This window comes from Protopterus annectens, chromosome 11.part0 (assembly GCF_019279795.1).
Source record: "Protopterus annectens isolate FY-2018-M chromosome 11.part0, PAN1.0, whole genome shotgun sequence".
Lineage (NCBI taxonomy): Eukaryota > Metazoa > Chordata > Ceratodontiformes > Protopteridae > Protopterus > Protopterus annectens.
The window spans coordinates 1163905001-1163930474 of record NC_056745.1 but is presented as its reverse complement, the minus strand read 5'-3'; the positions used below and the strand labels follow the sequence as shown (position 1 = coordinate 1163930474).

Genomic DNA, 25474 nt, shown 5'->3' with positions numbered 1-25474 from the left:
GGCTTTGTGGCTACTTTCATTTTCTTTCAGTCGCTGATTGTTTGGTTTGTTTAAAGTTTTATTCGGGTCACCGAAGGTGTTCTTAGTTTGTTCCTTTTATTGGATACAAACTGACCATCTCATCTCTATTATCAGCACTTCTACCACTGTATATGCATTTTCCATTTAAGTTGCTTAGTTAATACATTATATATATATATATATATATATATATACACACACACACACACACACACACACAGATATGCACATGTTTTGTGCTTTGGCACCCGGGTTGTGGTTGAAAAGAGCTCTTGACCAGTTCACCCACACAGTTATCCCAATAAATCAACCAACAGTGGATCCTACAGTAATCACAAGTTGTGTGCCTACTGTCACTTGAAAGCTGAAGAACAAAATCCACCTGATCACGGATGATTCAAGGTCTGAGTCAATAGCTACTAATGGAAGTTAACAATCCCCAAGACCATCTAAAAAATAACTACAGATACAAGCTTAGACTAGTTCAACCAATCCATTTCAGTTTTGGTTTGAATATTAAAAAAAAAGAAAAGACTTTTACAGGAAGAACTGAAGAAGAAAGCATGGGGTGGGGGGCAATAATACCGATAAGTGAAGCAGAAGAAAATTATCTAGGAGAAGTCATATTAGTGTTACAGAACTAAAACCCATATTATGCAGAAAAGGGCTGGCTTAAGCAGAATATTAAAGTATCCTGCCAAAAGTAAGGATTCAGAGAACTCAAACGGTACACCATCCAGTTGCAGCCAACCTGTGATGCCAAGCATAAGTTCTGAATCAGATTCAGTGGGCCACACTTGAAATGAGGTACTGAAATTATAGACAATTTAAATTTTTTAGCAAGGCTAACAAAACGTAATGCAGTTATGGTAGAGGAAAAAAAGTGACAACAAATGGAAGCATGGGATTCTTGAGAAAGTAAGCTGGGGCAGAGCTATCAAAAAAAATAATAATAATGCGAAGACATTACATGAAAAGCAAAAAATAAATTCAGGACTATAGTGAAGACATATTTTGCATAAAATGCAACAGAAATGAGTGTGGAAGACAAAAGATCAATGAACAGATCCAGAAATACAGGAAACTATACGGAGGGGAACAGCAGTCGTCCAACTGCTTATATCAGACAGACTCTGTGGAACAGTGTTGATCATCCACTGCAAAACTCAAATATATATTTCTACAAGATTCTTCAGCCCAGCTTGAACACAATTCTTACAATACTTCAAAAGGATTACAACAAGCTGCTGATTTTACTTCTACTCCTGCTCTGTATAAAACTGCACAATAATTTACATTGTGTTCTCACTGACTAAGAAAAGCATGAGCACCATCTAAATATTATCCAAAATCTGAAAATAGAACCATAATGCTCATTACCTAGAAATTTCTCGAAGATAAACTGTCTGCATGGCTGTTTTCAAATGTGGCTCAATATTTTTCCAGAGTTTACGTGTGTCACTTTCTGTTGCTGTTAAAAAAAAATGCAAAAAAAAATGAATGAAGATGTATATGTGTTTGTAAATGAACACGCGCTACATTCCTTAGCTGCCATTATAAAGACATTTCCTGAAATTACAAACACAACTTTTGTGACTGTTGCCAAATATAAACTCTTCCACACATTAAAATTTAGAAAAACATCATTTGGCACAAAAAAGCAACTTTATTAGAAACCAGGAAGAACGTGTAAAAAAACAAAAATGAACTAATGCCTCTGCATACACCTTCAAGGTTCACAGTACAGGACTTAATAGCTATTCAATTAGAACATTACTAAACAGAACAATATAATGTACCAGAATGCATATGAATTTAAATGAAAACAAAGCAAAAATACTTCAGTTGAAACAAATGAGTTCATAGAATAACAATAAATATAATAAAAATAAGTTACTTGAATACAAAAATGCACATATACTAACTTCATGAAATGAGGTTCCAAAATACTTCTAAAGCTGTTATATTAAACAGTTCGTAAGTAATTCATTATTAAGGCCTTTGCAAAGTATCATAAGTGAAATTAAACCAAGCATCCTTCTGTAAATAACATCAGAAGGATCTAAATACAACTAAGAACATGTCAACACATACATTATAAAGAACCTCACACAAAAGATGCTTTAATCCAACAAAAACTTTCACCACAGCTGACCTAGGTTTCGTCTAAGTGACTTCTTCAGAGTGTGGTGAAAAATGCAGCATATAAATACAAACACAATTAATGAATTCATTAAATAATTAAATAAATAAATAATCAATTATTCAATTACTCAATCCATTAAAATCAAAATAACAAAAATCTCTCTTAGGAATTCGTGTATAAAACTAATACAGTGTAATGTTGAATTAGTTGAAAACTTTATATGCCATATTAAAATTTGATATAATGATTAATTATTTCAAAGATGTATGTATTGTAACTTGTAAAATCAAATAACATTTTTTATATATATATGTTATATATATAAAAACTTCATGTATTGTAAGTGTAATGGTGTAAAAGATAATGATGACTATAATGAATAATAAGTAAAATATATGCAACATGCCCGATAATAAAAAGGCATTCAGCCTCAGCCTATTAAATGCCTAAGTTTCAGCAAGGGTTTAAGGGACACAAACTCGTTCAAACCAGGATAAATATGTGCCTGGAGTCTTAGTTGCCATTTTAAGTCTCCAACATCAAGATGGCAATCTAAGACCTTCCCTTGTTGGTCCTTAGTCTGTTGTTGGGAGGGTAGCCTAATGGTTAAGGTGTTTGCCTTGCAAGCACAAGGTGCAGAGTTTGAGTCCCACAAGGGATAATTGGCTAGGCTTAAAATGGCTCACAAGAGCAGTTAGCTTAGTACAAACCTATGAACTGAGGAGAGACAGACAAGTTGTATAACAAAAAACTTAAAAAAATGACTGTCATGATCCATAATATGCCTAGCTAGGGAATTAGTCATTTTCTTATGTTTAATGTCTAAAATGTGCTCATTAATTCTCTCCCTAAACTTCCTGCAGGTCTTGCCCACATAAAATGCCGTGCACACCTGGCATTTTGCAAGATATATCACATTTTGAGAAAAACAATCAAAATGGCCTGTAAATTTTATGAAAGTGTGGTTGATCTTGATTTGTTTACCTGTTGTTAAAATGTGTCTACACGTCATACATCTCCCACATTTAAAATTAACCACATTTTTATTAGTCATGTTTTCAACAGACTTAGTACTGTTCTCAAAAATTTCTTTTAAGGTTTTATCCTTTCTAAAAATAAACTTTAGTTTATGTATAGCCAACTTAGAAAATTCATCTAATTTAGAAAAGGATTCCCAATATTTTTCAATTATTCTAATAATGTACTCTGCGTCCGCATTATAGGTTAAAACATACAAAAAATGCTCCTTAAAGGGAACATTGCTACTCACATTTCCGCTTGTATCTTTAAAAAAATAATTTTCACTATTTAAAATAGGTACATAAAAACCACCATCCCTTTTAATTTGAATCTCACGTCTAATTTCGTCACACATATGTTTAGGGTATCCCCTATTCAAAAATAAATTTGTCACGAAATCCAACTCTACCTGGAAGTCCACGTCCTCACTGACCATACGGGCTGCTCTTACCATTTGCCCCTTGATAATGGCTTTCTTTTGGTGGACTGGATGCCAACTATCAAAATGTAGGTATGAATTGGAGAACGTGGGCTTCCTATGTATTTTTGAGATCAAGCAACTCTTTGTTGTATCAAATATCAGCCTAATATCCAAATATGAAATATTTTTGTAGTTTACCTCATGTGTGAACTTTAAAAACCACACTGTTTGATTAATATATCGAATGAAGGCTTCTAAAATATTTTTGTCCCCTTGCCATATGATAAGAATATCATCTAAATAATGTGTATAAAATTTAATATAGGGATAAAATTCACAATCAAAAACATATTTAGATTCCCAATAGGCCATTATGTAATTAGCATAAATGGGGGCACATGCTGTCCCCATAGCTACAGCTGTGGACTGTCGAAATAAGTGTTCTTCAAAACATAAAAAATTGTTTTTTAAGACTATTTCCATTAATCTAACATATAAATTGATATTATGTTGTTCATAGATACCTGTTGTTCTTCCAGCCATAATAGCCCCATATCATGTGGTATACATGTGAACAGATTAATTACATCAATGGTCACAAAACAAATATTATTTTGAAATTCAAGTTTTTTTAATTTTGTCTAGTAAATGCCACGAGTCCCTAGTGATTTGAGGAAAAATCTGTAGTCCTGGTTTTAATTTAGTGTCCAAAAACTGACTAATGAATGTGGTTTTACTTCTCTTCCCATCAACTATAGGCCTAAACTTGACGTTGTTAAGGCCCTTATGTATTTTGGGAATACCAAAAATTCCACTAACCACTGGTGCATTGTTGGACAAAAAACTGAATTCATTCTCATTTATTTCACCTTGAAAAAGCATGTCATCTAGGGTCAAATCAATCTTTTTATAGGCTATATTAATTTCATTTCTACTTGTTTCTATGTAGTTATCACCCATGAGCATGACTAACATCTCACTAACATAATCACCTTTATCAACTATAACCACTCCACTACCCTTATCGGGTTTCATAATGCGTATGTTTTGTAAATTTCCTAAATATTTTAAAATATCAGAATCCTCTTTATTCATATTATTCAAAAACAGTTGCTCTCTATTGTTCATATACCCCCTAATATCTTGTTCACATAAATTTTGAAAAACTTCCGTAATTTTGCTATAAGGAGGATTAAATAGACTAGGTTTATGTAACATACCTTCTTGGTAAACCCTTTCATCTGTAAAATCATTCTCAAAATACAAGGCCAAATTAAGTTTTCCCACAAACATTCTAAAATCAGTAAGAGTGTCAACAATACTGGCCTTCCTGCATGGAACAAAATTAAAACCTTTCGACATAAATTCAGCATGTACGTTGCCCAAAAAATACTAGAATAATTGAATACCTTAAAATCTTTTGCTGTATTGAATAAAATAGTAGGGTTATTTAATAATCCTACTTCACATATTGTATTTGTACCATCATTCAAAATAACTTCTCCCTCAGTCATATCAATCGTAAAACAATTGGAAGAAATGTTAGTTTCATCAACCAAATTAATCTGCCCTGCCATTTTTAACAATTGGTCTGGTGAGTCTTGTTGCTGCATTGTGTCCAAAAAAGAACCATCTAAATCGAAAAGTGCCTGTGCGCTATTGTTAAAATTAAAATTAAAATCTGGGACATTATAAACACGCAATTGTGATAAATTAAACATTTCGTCCGTGTCAATGTCATGGTCACTGTGTAATAAACACACCTCTGTGCCTGCTACATTGTTAACAGAAACAGCCTTATTTTTACTGTTATCACCATTAATCGAAGACCAATCTTTGTCAATGTACATTTTGTTAGAACCAGTACTTTCCACATCAAATATGTAATCATCTTGCGAGTTAACAGCATAATCTCGAAAATCAACAGCATTGTGAAAACCATTAATGCTCGCGAATGAATCGTGCATGATATTCGTAGAAAAAGTTATTTCAATTTCGTTATCCTTGCCATGTTTCTCAAAAATGTTATCAAACCAGTTATCTTGAAATAAACTTCCACTTAAGTCACACTCGACCCCTATATCTGACAAAAAACAGTCAATCCGATTCATTGTTAAATCCACTGATACACTGCTTACAAACTGGTTTGAATCATGGCAACCTTGAGTTTTACAACAAATGATACATTCATCATCACAATATGTAGGGCAATGTAAGCAGTATACTTTTTTGTTTACCTTCTTGCAGCTTTGGCCCAATTTCGATCTTGTTTGAAATGCTACTTTTGCTCTTGCTCCCCTTCGATTATCTTCGTATTCTTCTCGGACTGGCTCTAGACGCTTCAACCTCTCTGAGCGTCTTGGACCATCTTCTAAAGGGTCGCTCTCACAGAAAAACATGCTATTTGGGCTCCTCATTACTTCCGGTGTAGTTACGCCCACAGAGCTAACACTTTGATTGGCTGCATTGGTTTTAAGCATTGATTTAACTTTGTCCTTCTTATCGTAGGGGTAAACAAACCCAGATTTGTATATATTAGAATCTCTGTGAAGCTTATCACATTTTTTATTGTATAACACATCACAACAATGATCTACGTCATTGATAATGTTCACATAGTTAGTATAATACTGGTCAAAGACCAGATCTTGTGTTATTTTAGAGTTAAGCGTATCAAGCTCAGTAATCAACTTCTCAGATTTAATTTTATTGTACTTGACCATGATTTCCATAATTTGTACACCAGTGGAATCAAACAAATAATGCAGTTCCTTAATCATATCTTTGTTGTTATCGCATCCATTAGGATAACGCCATATACGTAAACCTTTCGGTACAAGTCTAAGTTCAATGTTTCTGGTCAAATAACTGGTTTCTAGCTGCGTTCTTTTCAGTTTAAAAAGTGTTCTCTCAAAATCTTTTAAAAGTGTGGCCATAGATTTGTTCGTAGCAGGAACTTGTTTCACAGGTACAGAGCCACTATCTTGTTGGAAAATATATGAATTAGTTAACAAACTTCCACGCAATTTGGATACGTTGATTTCACTGTTCTTATTAAACCTTGAACCACAGTTTTGTCGCTGACCTGAAGCATGTCCTTCTTCCACAACATCAACACCTGACAAACGTACCACAGGAGTAGCTTGAGTTAAAGGAAGCCCCAGGCTGTATTCATTAGAAGATACTGGTGTAGAACTCTGTTTAGATTCACTCAACTTGTGAATTAAGGCAGTGTGTTCCCGAAGTTGCTCCTGAATCTGTTGTAAAAGCACCTGGATGTTGACAGGGGAGATCTCTTCCTCCATGTATGCCAACCACAATCCAAACCAAGGAACAAAACTGTACTTAAAGAAAAAAATGTTCACGGAGGCAAAGGCTCACCCAAAAGATGCTTTAATCCAACAAAAACTCACAACCTTCACCACAGCTGACCTAGGTTTCATCTAAGTGACTTCTTCAGACTGTGGTGAAAAAAGCAGCATATAAATACAAACACAATTAATGAATTCATTAAATAATTAAATAAATAAATAATCAATTATTCAATTACTCATTCCATTAAAATCAAAATAACAAAAATCTCTCTTAGGAATTCGTGTATAAAACTAATACAGTGTAATGTTGAATTGTTGAAAATTGTATATGCCATATTAAAATTTGATATAATGATTAATTATTTCAAAGATGTATGTATTGTAAATTGAAAAATCAAATAACATTTTTTATATATATGTTATATATATAAAAACTTCATGTATTGTAAGTGTAATGGTGTAAAAGATAATGATGAATATAATGAATAATAAGTAAGCCTTTACCTCCGTGAACATTTTTTTCTTTAAGTACAATTTTGTTCCTTGGTTTGGATTATAAAGAACCTCAACTGCAACCATATGTCGGCTTGGAATGATCATACATGAACACATCCAAAATGTCAAAAAATTCTAACAAGCCCTATAGTGTCACATTTTTTTCAAACATCATAATAGTGATTCGGATTTATTGAGGCTCTTTGGAAGATGTGAATTCAGCAGTATGATATCTGAGAGAATTTACGTATTATTCCCCAAGATACATAAACTAGGCTAGGCTAGACAGAAATTATATTTCACAGGAACATGTGTTATTTAACTGGAAGTTCTGGTACTCATTCAATAACTATTTCAGATTATGCACCCATAATAACTAAAATAAAAATGAAGGGTAGTGAAATAAAAAAATAAAAACTGGCATTTCCTCACCCATTTTTTAAACAGAGTGGAATTTAAGGGATGAGTAGTGGAAATTATTCAGGAGTTATTTCAGAAGGTAGAAACTTCTTCAGAAAATATAACTTGGGAGTGGGATAAAATGAAGGTGGGGTTTAAAAATAAGGTAGAAATAAAAGAAAGCGAGAGATGGCTAAGAAGTAACGATAAGTATTTAGCGGGACTGACAAAAGTTAAAGTACTGAAGAATGGGGGAGTCTCAAAGAAGAAGAAGAGATGCAACTGCAGATTGCTAAACAGAAAATGAGGGACTACCTTGATAATATGCATGAATTTAGAAAGATTTCTGTTACGCAATTGTTTTTTGATATTAGCAAAAAGCTTTTAGCTCAACAACTTGTGCAACAGAAAGTAGAAAAGTACAGTTGTGTACACTTACCATAAATGTAGATGTTCGAGTGTATTCACTTTTGCAGTCATCACATTTGGGTTATCTGCCTGCAGGTAGCCCTCAGCAGGCCTGAATATTAAAGTCTTGGGATTTCTGCATCGGGTGCTGCGGCTTCTTCCATGACGTCAGGTCGTCAGGGGTATAAAACATGCAGGCAACACCATTACATCAGTTTTTCTTGCGCCAGATGTCAGGTGCTCCCCAAAATAGGAAGCAATTATATGGTGTGGAACACCCCCAGCAAAAAGCAAATACACATAGTATAAGATATGCCAAATCAAAAAGGATAGTTGAAAGAAAAGACGATCAGGGGGCTGGAAGGAGGGTTACCAGGACTGCAACATTGAATACACTCGAACATCTACATTTATTGTAAGTGTACATAACTGTACTATGCTCTTTATGTTTCACTGTTGCAGTCATCACATTTTGGTTGATTCCCAAAGCTAAGAAAGGGTGGAGGTAGATTAAGAAGCATTAGGCCTGGCAATCAGGCCCTGTAAGACTGCTGTAGCAAATCCAGCTCTGGATTTAGAAAAGATAAGCAAGTGGTAATGCTTGGTAAAAGTGTGTACAGAGCTCCAGGTCGCAGCTTCCAGGATGTCCCTGGTAGGGACTCCTCTAAGAAATGCAGTAGAGGTAGATGTAGCCCTAATGGAATGTGTTCTTATCCCCTGTGGGGTAGGTTTTCCATGGTGCTTGTAGCAGCAATGGATGCAGTGTGCTATCCATTTAGATATGGTTTGCTTTGAAATGGCCTTCCCCTCTGCCCCTGCAGCAAAGCTGACTAAGCAGCTGGTCAGATTTTCTGAGAGGCTTAGTCCTGTCCAAATAGACTCTAAGCTGTCTGTGCATATCTAGAGAATGCAGTATCCTTTCCCGTTTATTTTGAAGATTAGGGAAAAAAGTAGGCAAATGAATGGACTGGTTTAAAGCCACACTAGACACCACCTTGGGCATAAAAGATGGGTTAGTTCTGAGGGAAACCCTGTCCACATGGAAGATAATGAAGGGTTCCACTACCATAAGGACCTACAGTTCAGACTTTCTTCTTGCTGAAGTGATGGCTAGAAGTAAAGCTGTTTTCCATGACAGGAATTTCAACTCTGCAGTAGCAGCCGATTCAAAGGGGGGTGCAAGTTTTTCCAATACAAAGTTAAGCTCCCAGGCTGGAGTGAGAGCTCTCCTAGGGGGTCTTAAATTTTTGGACCCTCTAAGGAACTGCTTTACCAGAGGATGAGAGAAGAGGGGTGGCTCTGTATTATAATGAGCTGAGATGGCTGAGGCATAAATCTTAATTGAAGAGAAGGATAGGCCCTTGTGGAGCATTTCTATTAAGTAATCCAGTATATGAGGTAAACTGGGCACCGTTATATTCCCATCCCCGGAGAATGGCTCCAGGAACAGTATCTTTTCCACTTTTCTAAATAGGAGAGGCAGAGGGGGAAAAGGCATAGACTGAAAGGCTTTCCCAGGAAAAGGACAGATCATCCTCCTTTCAAGCTTGGTTGTGGGGAGTTCTGGTGCAGTATTTGTTCAAAAGATAGCTCTGAGGGGAAGCAAACAGGTCCATCTCTGGTGCCCCCCCATCTGTTCCCCAAACGTTTGAATATTTTGGGTTCCAGTTTCTATTTGTGTGGGTCCATGAAATTTCAGCTGAAGTTGTCTGCCAGTGAATTTAGTTCGCCTGGCAGGAATTGAGCTTGTAGGTTCACTTGGTGACTCAACACTTGTATGCTCAGCCAAATCCACATCTGAACTTCTCTCTCTTACCCAGAAAGCATTTAGCACAGTTGAACAATGGTTTACACAGCGTTGTCTTCTTTTGAATCCCAAAAAAACTAAACTCCTCCTCTTCAATCCAACTCACAAGTCCTCTCCACTTGATTTCTCAGTTATATCCACTAATGGCAGCATTATATCACCCTACACAACTACCAAACTATTGGGAATCACCACTGATAACAATTTGAACTTTGACATCCATATCAACAATACAATAAAAACCTTGGCTCCCTCTATAGAATTAAATCTTACCTTTCTCCCACAGCTAGAACAACCATAGCACATACTCATCTAATTTCGACCCGCCTCTATGCCTCACCTATTTTTACTAACCTTTCTAAAAATAACCTCAGCAAACTTTAATCTTCCTACAATAACATCGCTAGATTTGCAACAGGTAACCCTTACAGAACCCACCACTGCATAAATATAAAGCAGCTTGGATGGCTTGAATTACAAAACATGATTAAATTCCATCAACTAACCATTGCCCATAAAACTCTTTATAAACCTTCCTGTACTCCTAGTCTATCTACCCTCATCACTCCATGCATAAATCTGAAATCAATGCGCTCCTCACACAAAAATCTTCTATATACTTCTAAACCTAACAACAAAGCTGGTGAATAACTCTTCTCTAATGCTGTTGGAAAAACCTGGAATCTTCTCCCCAGTGACCTTTCCTCTCTTCCCTCTCTATCACTCTTTAAAAATAGACTAAAACCCTACCTTAGAACACACTGGTTGTGCCCCTGTACTAAACCTGACTAGGTACTATCCACCTGATTAAACTTAGCTCTGCCTGTCCCTCTCTACTCATAAACTAGTACATATTATTTTACCTATAAATATAGATTTCCTCCCAAACCACACTGTGCCAAGTCTCCCTATACTTTTCCTACTGAATAATATATTTGTTTTTTCCTTTTATATTTTGTATATAATTAACCTGTCTCCTCTCTTGACCTTACTTAGCCTTTCAATTTATCTATGTTTTATAACTGCATATTGTACAGTGTAAGCATTCTTGCACTACAAGCTTTTTTTTATCCTCACAGAATACTATGTTTTAACCTGTAATATTTTTTTTTTTATAATTAATGCTGCTATTTAGTCATCTTTTTATTTTATTTTTTGTGTTGATGTACCTGAAATCTGCTTGTTTAATTTGAATATTTTTATTTAGTCTTATTTTGTATATTGATTACTAAGTTTTTCATTTATCTGTATTGGAGCTGATCTCCCCGGGCCTCTACTGAAAATGGACATGTATCCAGTTAGACTAGCCTGGTCAAAAAATGTAAAATAAATATAAAATAAAATAAATAAATTGGTTGCTCAAGGCTGTGTTCCACAGAGCCATGGCTAGTCTGCAGAGTGGGTAGGAATGTGTTCCCCCCTGCTTGTTTATGTACCACATAACTGTAGTTGTGGTGTTGTCTGTCTTTACCAATAGTTGCCCTGTACAGCTAACATTTCTTTTTGATTGATATGCAGGTGCATCTGCTTTGGGTTCCATTTGCCCTGAATGCACTGCCCTGCCATGTGAGCCCCCCATGCATAGTCTGATACATCTGTTAGGGTTTGGGTGGCAGGGGGTAGAGTGAAAGAGAGTCCCTTGTTGTGGCTGCAGGCCTCTGCCCACCAAAGGAACTCTGCCCTAGGACACGGAATGATAGGAATCAATGTTTCCAGGCCCTGAGAATGTTGACACCATAAACTTTTTAGATACCTTTGAAGTTTCCTCATATGCACAGTCTTGCATATGGAATTAACAGAATGCAAGAGGCCACGAACCCCAGAGCTTGCAGTATTTTCCTTGCAGATAGCTGGGTCTTTGTGGCCAGTAAGTTGAAGTAAGTTGTCAAATAAATTTGTTTCGCTGGAGTGAGGACTGCCATCTGGGAAGTTGTGTTCAAGCTTGCTCCCAGGAATACAATCTGTTGGCAGGGGTGTGATTTCTTTTCATTGATGGTGTACCCCAGTGAAGTTAGAAGTCTCTTTACAAATGCAAGGTGCTATAGTAGCGATTCCTGACTTTCCACCTGAATCAGGCAATCATCCAAGTATGGGTAAAAGCTGAATAATTCTCTGCCTGCAAAACGAAAGGGCTGGAGCTAGGCACATTGTGAATACCCTGGGCACAGTAGTTAATCCAAAGAGAAATACAGAGAACTGCATAGAGCCTGTCCTGAAGCAAAGGTATTTCCTGCAAGATTCCCTTATGGGGATGTGCAGGTAAGCTTCTTTTAAGTCTAGCGTTGCCAGCCAAGCATCCTTGGTTAGCATAGGAAGCAGCTGTTGGAGAGAGAGCATTTTGAATTTTGGAACCACCAGAAAGGCATTGAGAATAGATAAATCCAGGATAGGAAGCCAGGAGTTCTCTCTACTGGGAACCAGGAACAGTCTTGAATAAAAACCTTGTCTCCTTTGTTCTGCTGGGACAGGTTGAATAGCCTAGATGCTGAGGAGAGAAAGTACTTTCTTTTGGGCCTCCACCCACTGGCTTGGGGGGAGGTCTGGCCATCCACTTTGGGTTGAGAGTGAGTTGAAGTGGAATCTCTATCCTAGGGAAACAATGTTTAAAACCCATTTGTCTTGGGTAATGTATTCCCAGTTTTTTGCATGCAGGGTGAGTTTTCCTCCTAAAGGTGCAAATACTTGAGCAAGGCTTGGGGGAGTTAAGGATAAGTCATTGGCAAGTTTACCTTGGCAAGTTTACCATGGGGGGTGGCTTACTACTCCCCGTTTTGGACATGGGAGCACCTCACTGCTTAGATCCTTGCATAACCTGAGACTGAAGTCTTGGTGGTCTGCTGCCCCTGGGTTTGGACTGAGAAGGCCTGGAAGGGACTGGAAAGGACCAGTTCTTTGAAAGGCCCAATGCCTACTGAATCTAGGTGGCTGTACCTGTAAGAAATCTAACAGTTTGCATAGATTTAGCTTTCTCCTCCATCTTTTTCAGAACTTCTTTTGCTTTATTGCCAAATAAGCGCTCTTGGTTTAAGGGTGCATCCAGTAATTTTGCTTTGACATGATCTGGCAAGTTTTGTTACTTAAGCCAAGCATGCCTTCTACGAACAGACCCAGTGACAGCAGCCCTACAAGATGCTTCTAAAGCATCAAAACCACACTGCAAAGTATGTTTACCAACTTGGTCAGCAGAATGCATTAACTCTTATAGATCTTTGTGTTCTGCACAGTCAGGAATCAACATCACTTTCTGTTTAATTAGCTCCATAATATGCTGCTGATACTTTAACATATGAAACTGGCAATTTAAAGCCCTAATGGCCAAAGTAGCAGAGGTGTATACCTTCTTACCCCATCTGTCTAAAGCCCTAGAATCCCTGCCAGAAGGGGTAGGATTCTTGGCAGTAGTAGCCTTAATGCCTTTTGGATCCGCAGTAGATTCTTGAAAAGGAATTTGTGAGAGTCAGGTACTCTATAGTTCCGGTCAGGTTTCCTGGGAGCTGGAGGCAAAGTATCCAGGATAAGGCTGGATTCCAAGAAAACATCATCTACAATCTCCAGAACAGGACGGATAGCTACAGGCCTGTGCTGAGGCAGGTTTAAAAAGTCCCCGAGTCTCTTTTTAGACTGAGAGTAGTCCTGGCTTTCCCAGCGGAAATGCTCCCTAATGGTATGCAGAGTTTCACCAAAAGAAAAATCTTCTGCAGGGGAAAGTAGAGGGAATGGAATCCTCTGCATCAGAATCCTCATAGGTAGATAAGGGTATGTCCTGGTAGTCAGAAGGAACAGAGATATCAGATTCCTGATCAGAAGAATCAGAAGGAAAATCAGTTCTAGGTCTCTCTGAGGGGGAAGCCTGGCTTCCCCTAATTAAGGTAATAAGGTCTTTAGCCATTCTAATCATTTGTTTTTGAGGCTTGTGGGCCTGAGAATGAGTTTTGGTCGTCAGTTTCCTAGGCATAGTGCGAATGTTAGGCCTGAGAAATTCAGTATTTTTCGCTTGAAATTAAGTCGTCGGTTTAATATGAAAATTGGCAGGCCTGAACACACCCTCAGAAGCCGGTGCCTGCACAGCGGCTCTGGACTCATCCAAGGTAGAGACATCCGCAGGTTCCATAGTCGAAGAAACATCTCGTGGCATACCGGACTCCGAATTGGTCTCAGTAGAGGCCTGCGAATCTGTAGAAGCTGGTATCAAGGGCTGAGAAAGTGCCTCACTGAGTACCGGCGTACTGGCTACTAGCTTAACGGTAGCGTCTTCTGCAGTTTTGAACCTATCCAGCTTGTCCCTGTCTTTATCCTTACGTTTTTTCGGAAGATCTGTAGTTGGATGGCTTACCAACGCCATTTCAGAGTACAGAGATAAAGAACAAAAATATTTAGCTACAAAAATTGCCCAACGATGGATAGTTCAGGTGTTGAATAAAGCACAAAACCGACAGCGAGGGATGTCATGGTCTGGGCCTAAACAGGTGATGCAGTAAGAATGAAAATCTCTGAGGTATTTGCTTTCCACAAGCAAGACAATTATTAATTTTTTCTGACATCGGTTAGAGCAAGAAAAAAGGATCCCCAATGGGGTACTTATCTTTTAGAAGACTTCAGGTCTGAAACTAGAAACGAAAATTTCAGGAGTCAGCCGACCGGCACTTGCAAACTGCTTCTGCTTCGGGCACTGCACGACAATAAAGACTGATGTGATAGCGTTGGCTGCATGTTTTAAACCCCCGACGACCTGACATCATCGAAGAAGCGACAGCATCCGACGTAGAAATCCCAAGACTCTGGTATTCAGGCCGGCTGAGGGTTACCTGCAGGCAGATAACCCAAATGTGATGACTGCAACAGTGAAACACGAAGAACATTGGTTGTTACACAGTTTTGGTTATTTTCCTTGTTACAGGCTCCCTGAGATGCTGTAGACATATTACAAATATTTCGGAAATTTTATGAAAGTCTGTATAAAAGCAGAGAAATGTGGGAATCGAGCAAAAGTACAAACAAAAATGTTTATGGAAGAACTAAATATGCCAAGATTAGAGGCAGCTGAGGCTCCATTATTAACAGTTACGATAGGAGGCGATTAAATAAAAATGGTGACGTATAACTAATCTACAGGAAAGACTCCAGAACAGATGGTATTCCTGTGGAAGTCTGGAAGCTAGGAGGGAAGAAAGCAATAAAAGATCTGGAGGGATTTAACAGTATTTTAAAAGAAGGAGAAGCACAAACATCCTGGATAAAAGCTGTGGTGGCTGTAACAGCTAAAGATGGCAAAGAACCATCAGAACCAGCTTCATATAAGCCCATCTCAATTTCAAACCATGACTATAAAGTGCCTATGTCTATAATGGATAAAAGAATAGCAAAGGTGATGCCAAAATTGATAGATATGTATCAATGTGGTTTTGTGAAGGGGAGGCAAACATTTGACAAAATCAACAGAACAATGATGATACTGACGGAAGCAGAATGCAAGAAAATCCAACTGTTGTTATTGGGCCTTGATGCACAGAAAACATTCGACAGAGTAAGATGGGATTTTATGAATAGAGCAATGGAAGTTAATCAGGAGGATATATGAGGGATCAGAGCTGAAAATTAAGGTGGGGGAATTTCTTTTCTGATGAGTTTGGTTTAAACAGAGGAACCACGCAGGGGTGTCCTCTTTCTCCTTTGTTTATTTGTGTTGCATTTAGAACCATTGGCAACAAAAATAAGGGAGTCAGATATTCAAGGATATAATTGGCATGGTAATCAAGATAAGTTGGCTTTATTTGCAGATGATGTTATTTTGTCATTGTTAGAACCAGAAAATGACATTTTAGTGTTGTGGAAAGTACAGTCGTGTAAGATCTTACCATACCAGCAGATGTCATTTTCATCACTGTTGCAGTATTCTTCACTGAAGGGATCTCTTCCCAAGGACAGCTCAACATCTAGCCAGTAAACCAAAGCTTTTAGATTTTATAGCCCCTGTATGTCACAGGTATGCTCCCCACATAGGTCATAAAGGTGATGTATGGACACAAATGCTCAGGACAGATCTGCACCAGAAGAGACAAAATACTCCCAAGGACAACGTGGAACATGTACATCCAGAAGGGAAAGGAAACAAAATCCCCTCGACCAGAAGGGTAACAAAAGACAAGCGTATGAGTCGTAACAGAGGAAGAAAGAAAGTAGGGAAGGACTGAATACTGCCAACAGTGAACAGAAGGACTGTACTATGTCCTTCCATATCACTGTTGCAGTATTCTTCACTGAAGGGGAGAGTACAAAAGCTAACAAGAATGGAAGCAAGACTTTGAACAGCCCTCTACAAACCCATGCATGATGGCCCTGGTGACCCTGGAAACAACATCCTATTTGTAATGCTTAGTAAAAGTATAAAACGAGGACCAAGTAGCAGCTTCAAGGGTGGAACTGGTGTTCAAACCCTTCAAGGCACCAGAAGAAGCAACTGTCCAAGCAGAATGTGCCTTTACAGACAAAGAAAGACATTTGCCATGAAAGGAATAACAAAAGGTAATGGCCTTAGAGATTCAGGACAATATGGCTTGCTTGGAAACAGCTAAACCCAAAGTCCTGGGATGAAAATAAACAAAAAGTTGCTCAGACATGTGAACAATCTTTGTTTTATCCAAATAATATCTGAGCTGCCTATGCAAGTCCAAAGTGTGGAGAACCTTCTCACTGTCAGACTGCAGAGAAGGAAAAAAGAAAGGAAGTTGAATAGACTGATTAAGCAACAACTCATTAACCACCATGGGCATAAAAGGAGGATTAGAACCTGCAGCTCAGACACTTCGTTGGTTGAAGTAAGAGCTAAAAGCAGAGAACACTCTTCCAAGTACAAAGATGCAAGGAAGCTTAACTACCAGACTCAAGAAAAAAACTGAGGTCCCAAGGAGGACTAGACTTTTTGGGGACCTGATATGTAGGAAGCCTTTAAGAATTTGACCTCAAACTGAAAGGCCAAAGTAGGGTTCAAGGGCAGACGAGCAGAGATAGCTGACAAGGTGAGCTTTGACTCAAGAATATGCCAAACCAACATGGAGCAGATCACACAAATGAGAAAGAATCACAGGAATCCTACTGAGAAGGGGTCCCCCATGGCAAGACAGGCACCAAACAGAAAGTCTTTCCCATTTAGACATATGAATTTCTAGTAGTGAGTTTCCTGGCCTCCTGCAGAACCCAAAGCATGCCCTCAGAAAACAGCTGCATAAAAGGGATCAACACCCATGTCATTTGAAGAGTAGAGTCTTGTGTAAGAAGACCGACCCACCCAGTGATTAACCTTGTGGTGATTGCCCTTGGTCAGATGAAAAAAAAGAAGGGGGAACCAGTGCTGTCTGGGCCCAAAGGGAATTACCAGCAGGATTTTGGGAGAGTCCTGCCTGATGTTGGGCAGAGTTCCTGTCAGATGATGAAGGGGAAGAAAGGCATACATAAATATTCCCTTTCAAGGAAAAGACAGGGTAGCCACTTTCCAAGTCAGAGGACTTGATACACGAACAGAATACAGAAAGTTGTCTGTTCAAAAGGGAAGCAAAAAGATCTACCTAAGGAATAATCTACTGATGGACAATGTCCAGGAACACATCCCTGTTTACCATCTGTTCATGAGCTGGTGTTCTGGACCTGCTCAGAGAATCTACCACTAGACTGTGCTCTGAAAGAATGTAAACTGCTTGAATAACCTGATAACTGATGGCCAGATCACAGGCCTTAAGAGCCAATCTGCAAAGGAGATAAGAACTCTATTCACCCTACTTGCTGAAATACCACATCATGCTGGTACTGTCTGTGAAGAGTTTCAGAGGGCTAGGGAGAAAAATGGAATGAAAGGCCTGTGGAGCCAAAAACATCCTGGAGTAAAAACTTCTTTCCACTTGGGTGGGTGGAACAGGTCGAATGATGCCCTGATCCAAAAGGGACTGCAATGCCTCTGGGGAAAGAGAGAGTTGGTCTGGAGGAGGCTGTGGAGTGCCTGAAAAGGAGGGGAAGAGATTTCCATATCATGAAATACCCCTGACAAATGATACACAGCACCCAAGAGTCTGAGGTGATCTTTGCCAATTTAAAAGCGACAGAGAAAGGTGGAGAGACAAGGGGACCCATCCAAGGGGAAGAGGTGGCAAAATGTCAAACAGAAACAGGCTTGTCCTGAAAGGAAGGCTTCTGGGAAGTAGCAGTCTTAGTGGACTTAAAAGGATGAATATGCCTAGACCCCTTCTTACCTTTGGGAGGTTGAGGAGTCTGTCTGTGAACAAAGGCAGATTTACAAGGGCAATTCCTCTTGAATTTGGGTACGGGCAGACAAAAATATGCTTGAGCTCCTGTAGAGCTTTACCCTTATCCTGGAGGGACTTGAACACGTCACCAGCAGCTGTCCTAAAAACATTTTTGTTAACCAGAGGAGCATCCAAAAGTTTGGCTTTAATATCATCAGGCAAGGCCTGAAGACAAAACCAAGAATAACACCTCATCACAGAACCAAAGGCGGCAGCCCTGGAAGAGGCATCAGCAGCATCATAATGTTATTTTATGGAGTGACAAGTGACCTGGGAAGTGGACCCAAGATGGGAAACCGCTGCAGCTTACCCTTCTGAATCAGGCAGATCAGACACAGCCTTAGCGAACTGAGAAAAGAATGCCAAGATATACCTGGTCATATGGGTTTGGTAATTAATAACCCGAAATGACAAGGTAGCGTCAGTATATACTTTTTTACCCAACTTCTTCATAATTAGAAGTTATGTACTCACCATAACGTTCCATCTGAGTAGGTGTATTCATTTGTCTGCAACCTGTGGGTTATGGATCCGATATCGGATCCGAACCGGCATGGTTTACCAGCTATGGATCCGAGCTCTCAGCTCCTCCCCTCACCCATAATGCCCTGCTCTCCCTACATGACCTCAGATCGAGTTTGCCAACAGCATGAACACCCTGAAAAGGGTAACACATCATATGCAGGAAACTGAAAAGGCCAGGGGGATAGGAGGGCGGGATGGTTGCAGACAAATGAATACACCTACTCAGATGGAACGTTATGGTGAGTACATAACTTCTAAATCTGAAGTAGGAGATTCATTTGTCTGCAACCTGTGGGACAGAGTCCCCAGCTACCTGAATCTTGGGCGGCCATCATGGAAAGATATTCCGGAGCACTGCGGAGCCAAAGGATGCCCTACCCCTAGATGTAAGATCCAACTTGTATTGGGAAATAAAGGTATGAGATGAAGCCCACATGGCTGCTGCACAAATATCATCTAGAGGAATCCTAGCCTTAAAGGCTGCCGAGGTAGAGACTGACCGGGTTGAATGGGCATGTACACCCTCCGGTGCGGGCCTTCCCGAAGCTTGATAAGCCAGTAAGATACATTGTGAAATCCAGCGAGATAATGAGACTTTAGAAATTGGCTTGCCCAAATTAAATTTAGCAAAGGAAATGAACAACTGGTCGGATTGCCTATGACCAGCCGTCCTGTTTAGATAAAATCTAAGTTGCCTGTGAACATCTAAGGAGTGAAGCTTGTATTCACCCTTGTTTTGATATTTAGGAAGAAAACAGGGAGGTTAACGGATTGATTAATGTTTGCTTCAGAAGCTACCTTAGGAAGAAAGGACGGGTTGGTCCTGAGGTAAACACGGTCCGGATGAAAGACCAAGTAAGGAGGTTTAGCTGATAATGCTTGAAGCTCTGAGACTCTCTTGGCCAAGTAATGGCTACTAAGAAGGCGGTCTTGAAAGATAAGAATTTCAGATCTACCGTAGCCGATTCGAAGGGGCGGTCAAGGCCTGGAGAACTAAGGAAAGGTCCCAAGGAGGAACCGCTTGCTTTATAGGGGCCTGAGAAGAAAAGTACCTTTAAGGAAAATCTTACACAATTTGGCAGACATCAGTGGACTGGAGTCATGACCAATGTGATAATGAGAAATTGCCACAAGTTGTACTTTGACCGTGGAACTGCTGGCACCATCATTAAAAAGAGTGGTTAAGAAGTCAAGCACCAAAGGGAGAGGAACTGTGAAGGGGTTTAGGCCTTGCCGCTCCACCCACAAGGAGAACCGTTTCCACTTGCTGCGGTAGACTTTCCTAGTGGATGGCTTATGAGCTGCCACCAGGATGGCCTTAACAGGGGACGAAATACCGGGAGTCCTGATCAGGAGTGGAACTGGAGCAGCCAAGCGGTCAGCTTCAGGTTGTCCAGGTTCGGAGGAGATAAGTGGGATGGATGAGATATCAGATCTGGAATGGGATCTAGAATCCAAGGAGGATTCACTGAGTGAGACCTTAGGAAGGGGAACCAGATCTGTCGAGGCCAAAATGGAGCAATGAGAATCATTCTGCACCCCAACCGAGAGGCTTTCTGAAGAACTTGGAGCATCAGAGGCAAGGGGGGATAAGCATAAAGAAGACCGGGTGGGGCCAAGCATGCACCAGAGCGTCTCTTGGGGAACCTCCGGGAGGAGGTATCAGAGCGAAAAAACTGTCGCGCTTGGTGTTTGAGGGAGATGCAAAAAGATCGCAACAAGGAGTTCCCCACTGTGCGAAGATGCGTTCCGCTACCTGAGTATTGAGAGACCACTCGTAGGGGGTGAGAATGGTGCGACTGAGTTTGTCCGCCAGGATGTTGGACCGACCCGGAATATGCGTTGCTATGAGAAAGCGGTTGGTGGAGATTGCCCATTCCCACACTCTCATGGCTTCTCGACAAAGGGGGTAAGACCTGGTTCCTCCCTGTTTGTTGATATACCAGACAACAGACATGTTGTCCGATTGAATCGCAATTGTTCCCAAGGGAAGAAAGGCCTGAAGTGCTAGCAACGCTAAGAGCACTGCTCTCATCTCTAGAACATTGATATGCAGTGAGGTCTCTGAATCGTCCCACGTGCCTTGGACCGTCCGGCCTGCAAAATGCCCCCCCCCCACCTGAGGCGGGAGGCGTCCGTGGTCACCGTGGTGAGAGGGGGAGAGGCACAAAAGGGGCGGCCTCCGTGGAGATCTGGAGAGTGTAGCCACCACAGGAGGGACCGCCTGCAAGCCTTGCTGATCGCAATGGGATGATGCATAGGAAGAGCAAGATACGACCACTGAACAAGTAGTGTCCATTGAAGGATACGCATATTGAACCTGGCGAGAGGAAGAAGCGCTATCGCTGCCACCATGGACCCTAGGGCCCTCAGGACCAACTCCGCCGGAACTGAGCTTGAGTGGAGAATGGCCCGCACCTGGAGCTGTAGGTTTTGAACTCTGTCCGCTGTGAGGAAGGCTCTCAATCTCCTCGTGTCTAACCTGGCACCTATAAAATCTATGAACTGCGTGGGTGCTAGGTTGGATTTTTTTGTGTTTATCGTGATGCCCAGGCGTGGAGCAAGATGGAGAAAGGAGTCTTGCGCCAAGAGAAGTAGATGCCTTGTTGGGGCGGTGAGAAGCCAGTCGTCCAGGTAAGGAAAGACCTGCACCCCCTGAAGCCTCAGGTGGGCCGCTACCACTGCTAATACTTTGGTGAACACCTGGGGGCTGTGGTGAGACCAAAGGGAAGGACCCGGAATTGGTAGTGACTGGCTCCCAGCCGAAGCGGAGAAACCTCCTGGAGTGCCTGTCCATTAGTATGTGGTAGTACGCATCCTTGAGGTCTATGGAGCACATCCAGTGGTTTTCTCCCAGAAGGGGGAGAATAGACTGCAATGTAACCATTCGGAATTTCTCCTTGGGAACTGCCAGGTTCAAGAGAGAAAGGTCTAAAATTGGTCTTAGATCCCCGTCTTTTGGCACTAAAAAGAACCTGGAGTAGAACCCTAATCCGATCTGGTCTGGGGGGACGGGCTGGATGGCTCTTTTCTCTAGCAAATGGCCAATTTCTGCCAAAGCGGCCTCCCACTGAGCGGGTGGAACGTCGGGGAGGGACTTCAATTTTGGCAAGTGAAGAAAAGGGATACGGTATCCTCTGGATATGATCTGGAGGACCCAGCGGTCTGATGTTATGGACTCCCATGCCGCTAGGTGCTCCGAAAAACGTCCCCCGACTGCCTCCAGAGTGGAGCAGCCGGGCAACCCTTCAGGGCTGCTGCGCGGGCCGTTCAGAGAAGGGTTCTCTGGACCCGAAGTTCCTGGGAGCCCCTCTGCCCCTAGGGCGGCGTCCTCCCTGTCCTCCTCTGCCACGGAAGGACTGGTTGTCCGGAGCAGGCTGGGATTGCTGCGACTTCCGGAACCACATCTTCTTCTGACCCTTTTGGTTCCTAGAATAGGGCCTCTGGGGTACAGAGAAGCGGATTCCGACAGCAGACAGCGTCTTCCCGTCCTTCTCGCTCTGGGTCAAGGTGTCACGAACAGTTTTGCCAAAGAGGGCAGAACCATCGAAAGGGGTGTTCGCAAATGACGCCTTGAAGAGCTCCGAGAAATCGCAATGACGGAGCCAGGCCTGACGTCTAGTAACTAGGCCTGCCCCTGCGGCTCTAGTGACACCTTCCGTAGCATGGGACAGTAGCCGCATAGAGGTATTAGTGACGGACCTAAGAGTGGCCATACGGGTGGAGTGCAGCACTTTGTCCTCCTCAGACATGGACTCTGGGGGGGATGCGGCGTATTCTTTTATAAGATCGTGCTGCATCCTAATCACATGTGCCAGGTAGTTCAGCGCCCTCACTGAGAAGGTCACTGAACTAAACATCCGCTTCCCCAAGCAGTCCATCATCCGAGACTCCTTGCTCGGGGGATGGACTGAGGGACTCTCCTGAGCAAGTTCCCTCTTGGTGGCAGCCGCCGTCAACATGGCATCTACCGGAGGCCCCTTACTCCAATGGGCACGGTCAGCCGGGGGACTGAGAATACGGTCGGGCCTTTTTGGGATTGGCTCCACGGTGTCCAGTTCCTTCCACGCCCTGGTGGTAATGAGGTCCACCAGGGGGTCGGCAGGAGGGGACACCCAAGAGGTAGATGGGCCCGCTTCAAATGCCTCCAAGAACACGGACTCGTCCGAGGAAGACTTGGGGCAGACCACCCCTAATGCGGAGCATTTCCATGATGTCTCCAAATGAGACATCCTCAGGGGTGATCTTGGGGAGCCTTCCTTCCTCCAAGTCCGTGTCTTCTGTGAGAGACTCGGGGAGTCAATGTGCCTCCTTTTGCACGTATGTTTGCGGGAACATCCTCCGGGGCTGTCAGAGGACTCCTCGCAAACAGTGACCTGTTCCAAGGGGACAGCTTGGGGCAAAGGAGCGCGCTGTCCCAAGGGCCGGATGGTGGAAGCCTGGCCCAGTGCAGATGGAGCGCGGGACGGAGCGAAGCAAGTGCCGGGGTCCGGAGACCCTCAACAGGGCCCTCTCCACTACATCAAAAGCCGAAGGGGAGCCGACCTCGACCAATGGATCCGACAATCGGCTCCCCTCGGATCCGGAGTGGATCGGAGCCGGCGCCGGCCGGATCCGAAGGGACAGTGCGCTCCGACACAGACGGCGCCGAAGGAGCACTGATCCCCGGATCCGGCTCGGATCCAGGCTCCGAGAGGTCGGATCCGGCACTCGAGGGCAGGGTCGGATCCGAAGTACCAAGTACTATCGGCGCCGACCCACCCCGGCTCCGGCTGCTCGGCTCCAACTGCTCGAACCCGGGTAGCGGGTCGGAGAAGGAGCAATTGGTTTAAAGAAAGGGGTCGAGCTCCCCCCCAGAGGGGGGGGGGGGAGGCAAGAGCACTCCCATCTGCATCTGGGCCTGGATGAACCTTCTCATCATCCGGTCCAGATCAGCGTCTGACAAGCTATAGGTCGATCTCGACGAGGCTACCGAGGTAGGCCTAGAGTGCCTCCTGGATAACCTCGACGGAGATCGGGTCTCCTCCTCCTCAGGTCCCGGTGAAAAGCACACAGGTGACCAGAGCAGAGGAGGGGGAGAACCAGCAGACAAGGAGGCCGGAGGAGAAGCCCGCTTGGCAGGCGGGGCCGAAACAGAGGTCTCGGCCCGCCGCTTATGGTGCTTCTCCCTCCGGTCCTTCTTTCTAGCTTCCCTCTCCTCCGAACCACTACAGGGAGGTTGAGTCCCAGGAGGAGGAGGGGGAGCCGGAGAGGAGGCAACTGTAGAAACGGTTACCCCCGAAGGAGCGGAGGCCGGAGCCGAGTCCGGGGGCAAAAGTCCCGCCAAGACAAGCTTGGACCTCCGCTCCTTCAATGCCCTGGGGTTGAACCCTGCACAAATGGAACATCCAGAAGTGAAGTGTTCAACCCCAAGGCATCTAACGCACCGAGTGTGGCCATCAGCAGGGGAAAGCTTATGGCCACACTCGGAGCACTTAGAGAACACAGCTTTGGGTTGTTCAGACATCCCAAAGAACTAAAAGTTACTTAAACTAAAGGTAGAAAGTAAAAGCAACTAAACCACACAACAGGCCCCAAACACACACTACGCTACCAGCGAGGGGAGGGAAATTAAGTAAAAATAATATTAAAACACTAAAAAAAGTATAACTAAGTAAAAGGGAATCCTAGACTTTCACTCAACTTTCACACAAAAAATCAAATTTTAACTCTCTAAACACTTGAAAAAATACACTTAGCTGAAGAGCTCAGGAACACTAATCACCAGGTCACCAGCGCGGCAAACTAGATCTGGGGTCATGTAGGGAGAGCAGGGCATTATGGGTGAGGGGAGGAGCTGAGAGCTTGGATCCATAGCTGGTAAACCATGCCGGTTCGGATCCGATATCGGATCTATAACCCACAGGTTGCAGACAAATGAATCTCCTACTTCAGATCTCTATTTATCTCTTTATCAGAAGGAAGGAGCTTAGAAGAAGGCAAAAGTTTAGAATGGCTCTCTGTTGATGCTGAAACCACAGAAGGTCATAAGAAGAACATATAAAAAAAATTGCACTTCTCAGGCACCCTGTAAAATCTATCTGGTTTCTTAGGGACCAGGGGCTGAGAGTCATGAGCTACAGAAGCAGCAGAGAAGGTGTCCAAAAGTGCTTCCAACACAAAAGAAACTCCAGACAGCTTAGGAGACCCCATTTGTAGGAGCTCATAGCATCTCTTTTTGATGTCAGAGACCTGGAAGCAGTCCCACTTAAAATACCCCATCATACAAGCAATAGTATAACAAAGGATAATTCTTCCAAAGGGGGAAGCTGGGCTCAAATAATTCTCTTCCTCTTGAGCCATAGTCTAGAGGAGAAGGAATTTGAGAAGCGTATGCAAGGGATTCCTCCCCGAAACCTAGAATCCTTGTCCTCTTAACAGGAGTGGAAGACCAGAGAGGAACAGGGACTAACCCCCCCCCACTCCTCGAGGAGGCTTTAAGGCCATCCAGGCATTGAACAAGCCTTGAGTAAAATCCTGCCATTCATGTTGAGGATTCTTAGCAATAGGGGTAATATGTTTGGTCTTTTTCTTGTTCTTAACCAGAAAGTCTGCCATACCACACCTTTACAATTCAGACCCTTG

General features: G+C 42.3%; 1 protein-coding gene across 1 annotated transcript in view; it reads right to left on the bottom strand.

The window, feature by feature from the left end:
- ORC5 (origin recognition complex subunit 5) overlaps positions 1 to 25474 on the bottom strand; it is a 2154202-nt gene that overhangs the window by 1538608 nt on the left and 590120 nt on the right. Inside the window, exon 9 of the mRNA XM_044087287.1 lies at positions 1402 to 1492. Coding sequence (XP_043943222.1) covers positions 1402 to 1492 — 91 coding nt within the window. The remainder of the gene's footprint in view (positions 1 to 1401; positions 1493 to 25474) is intronic.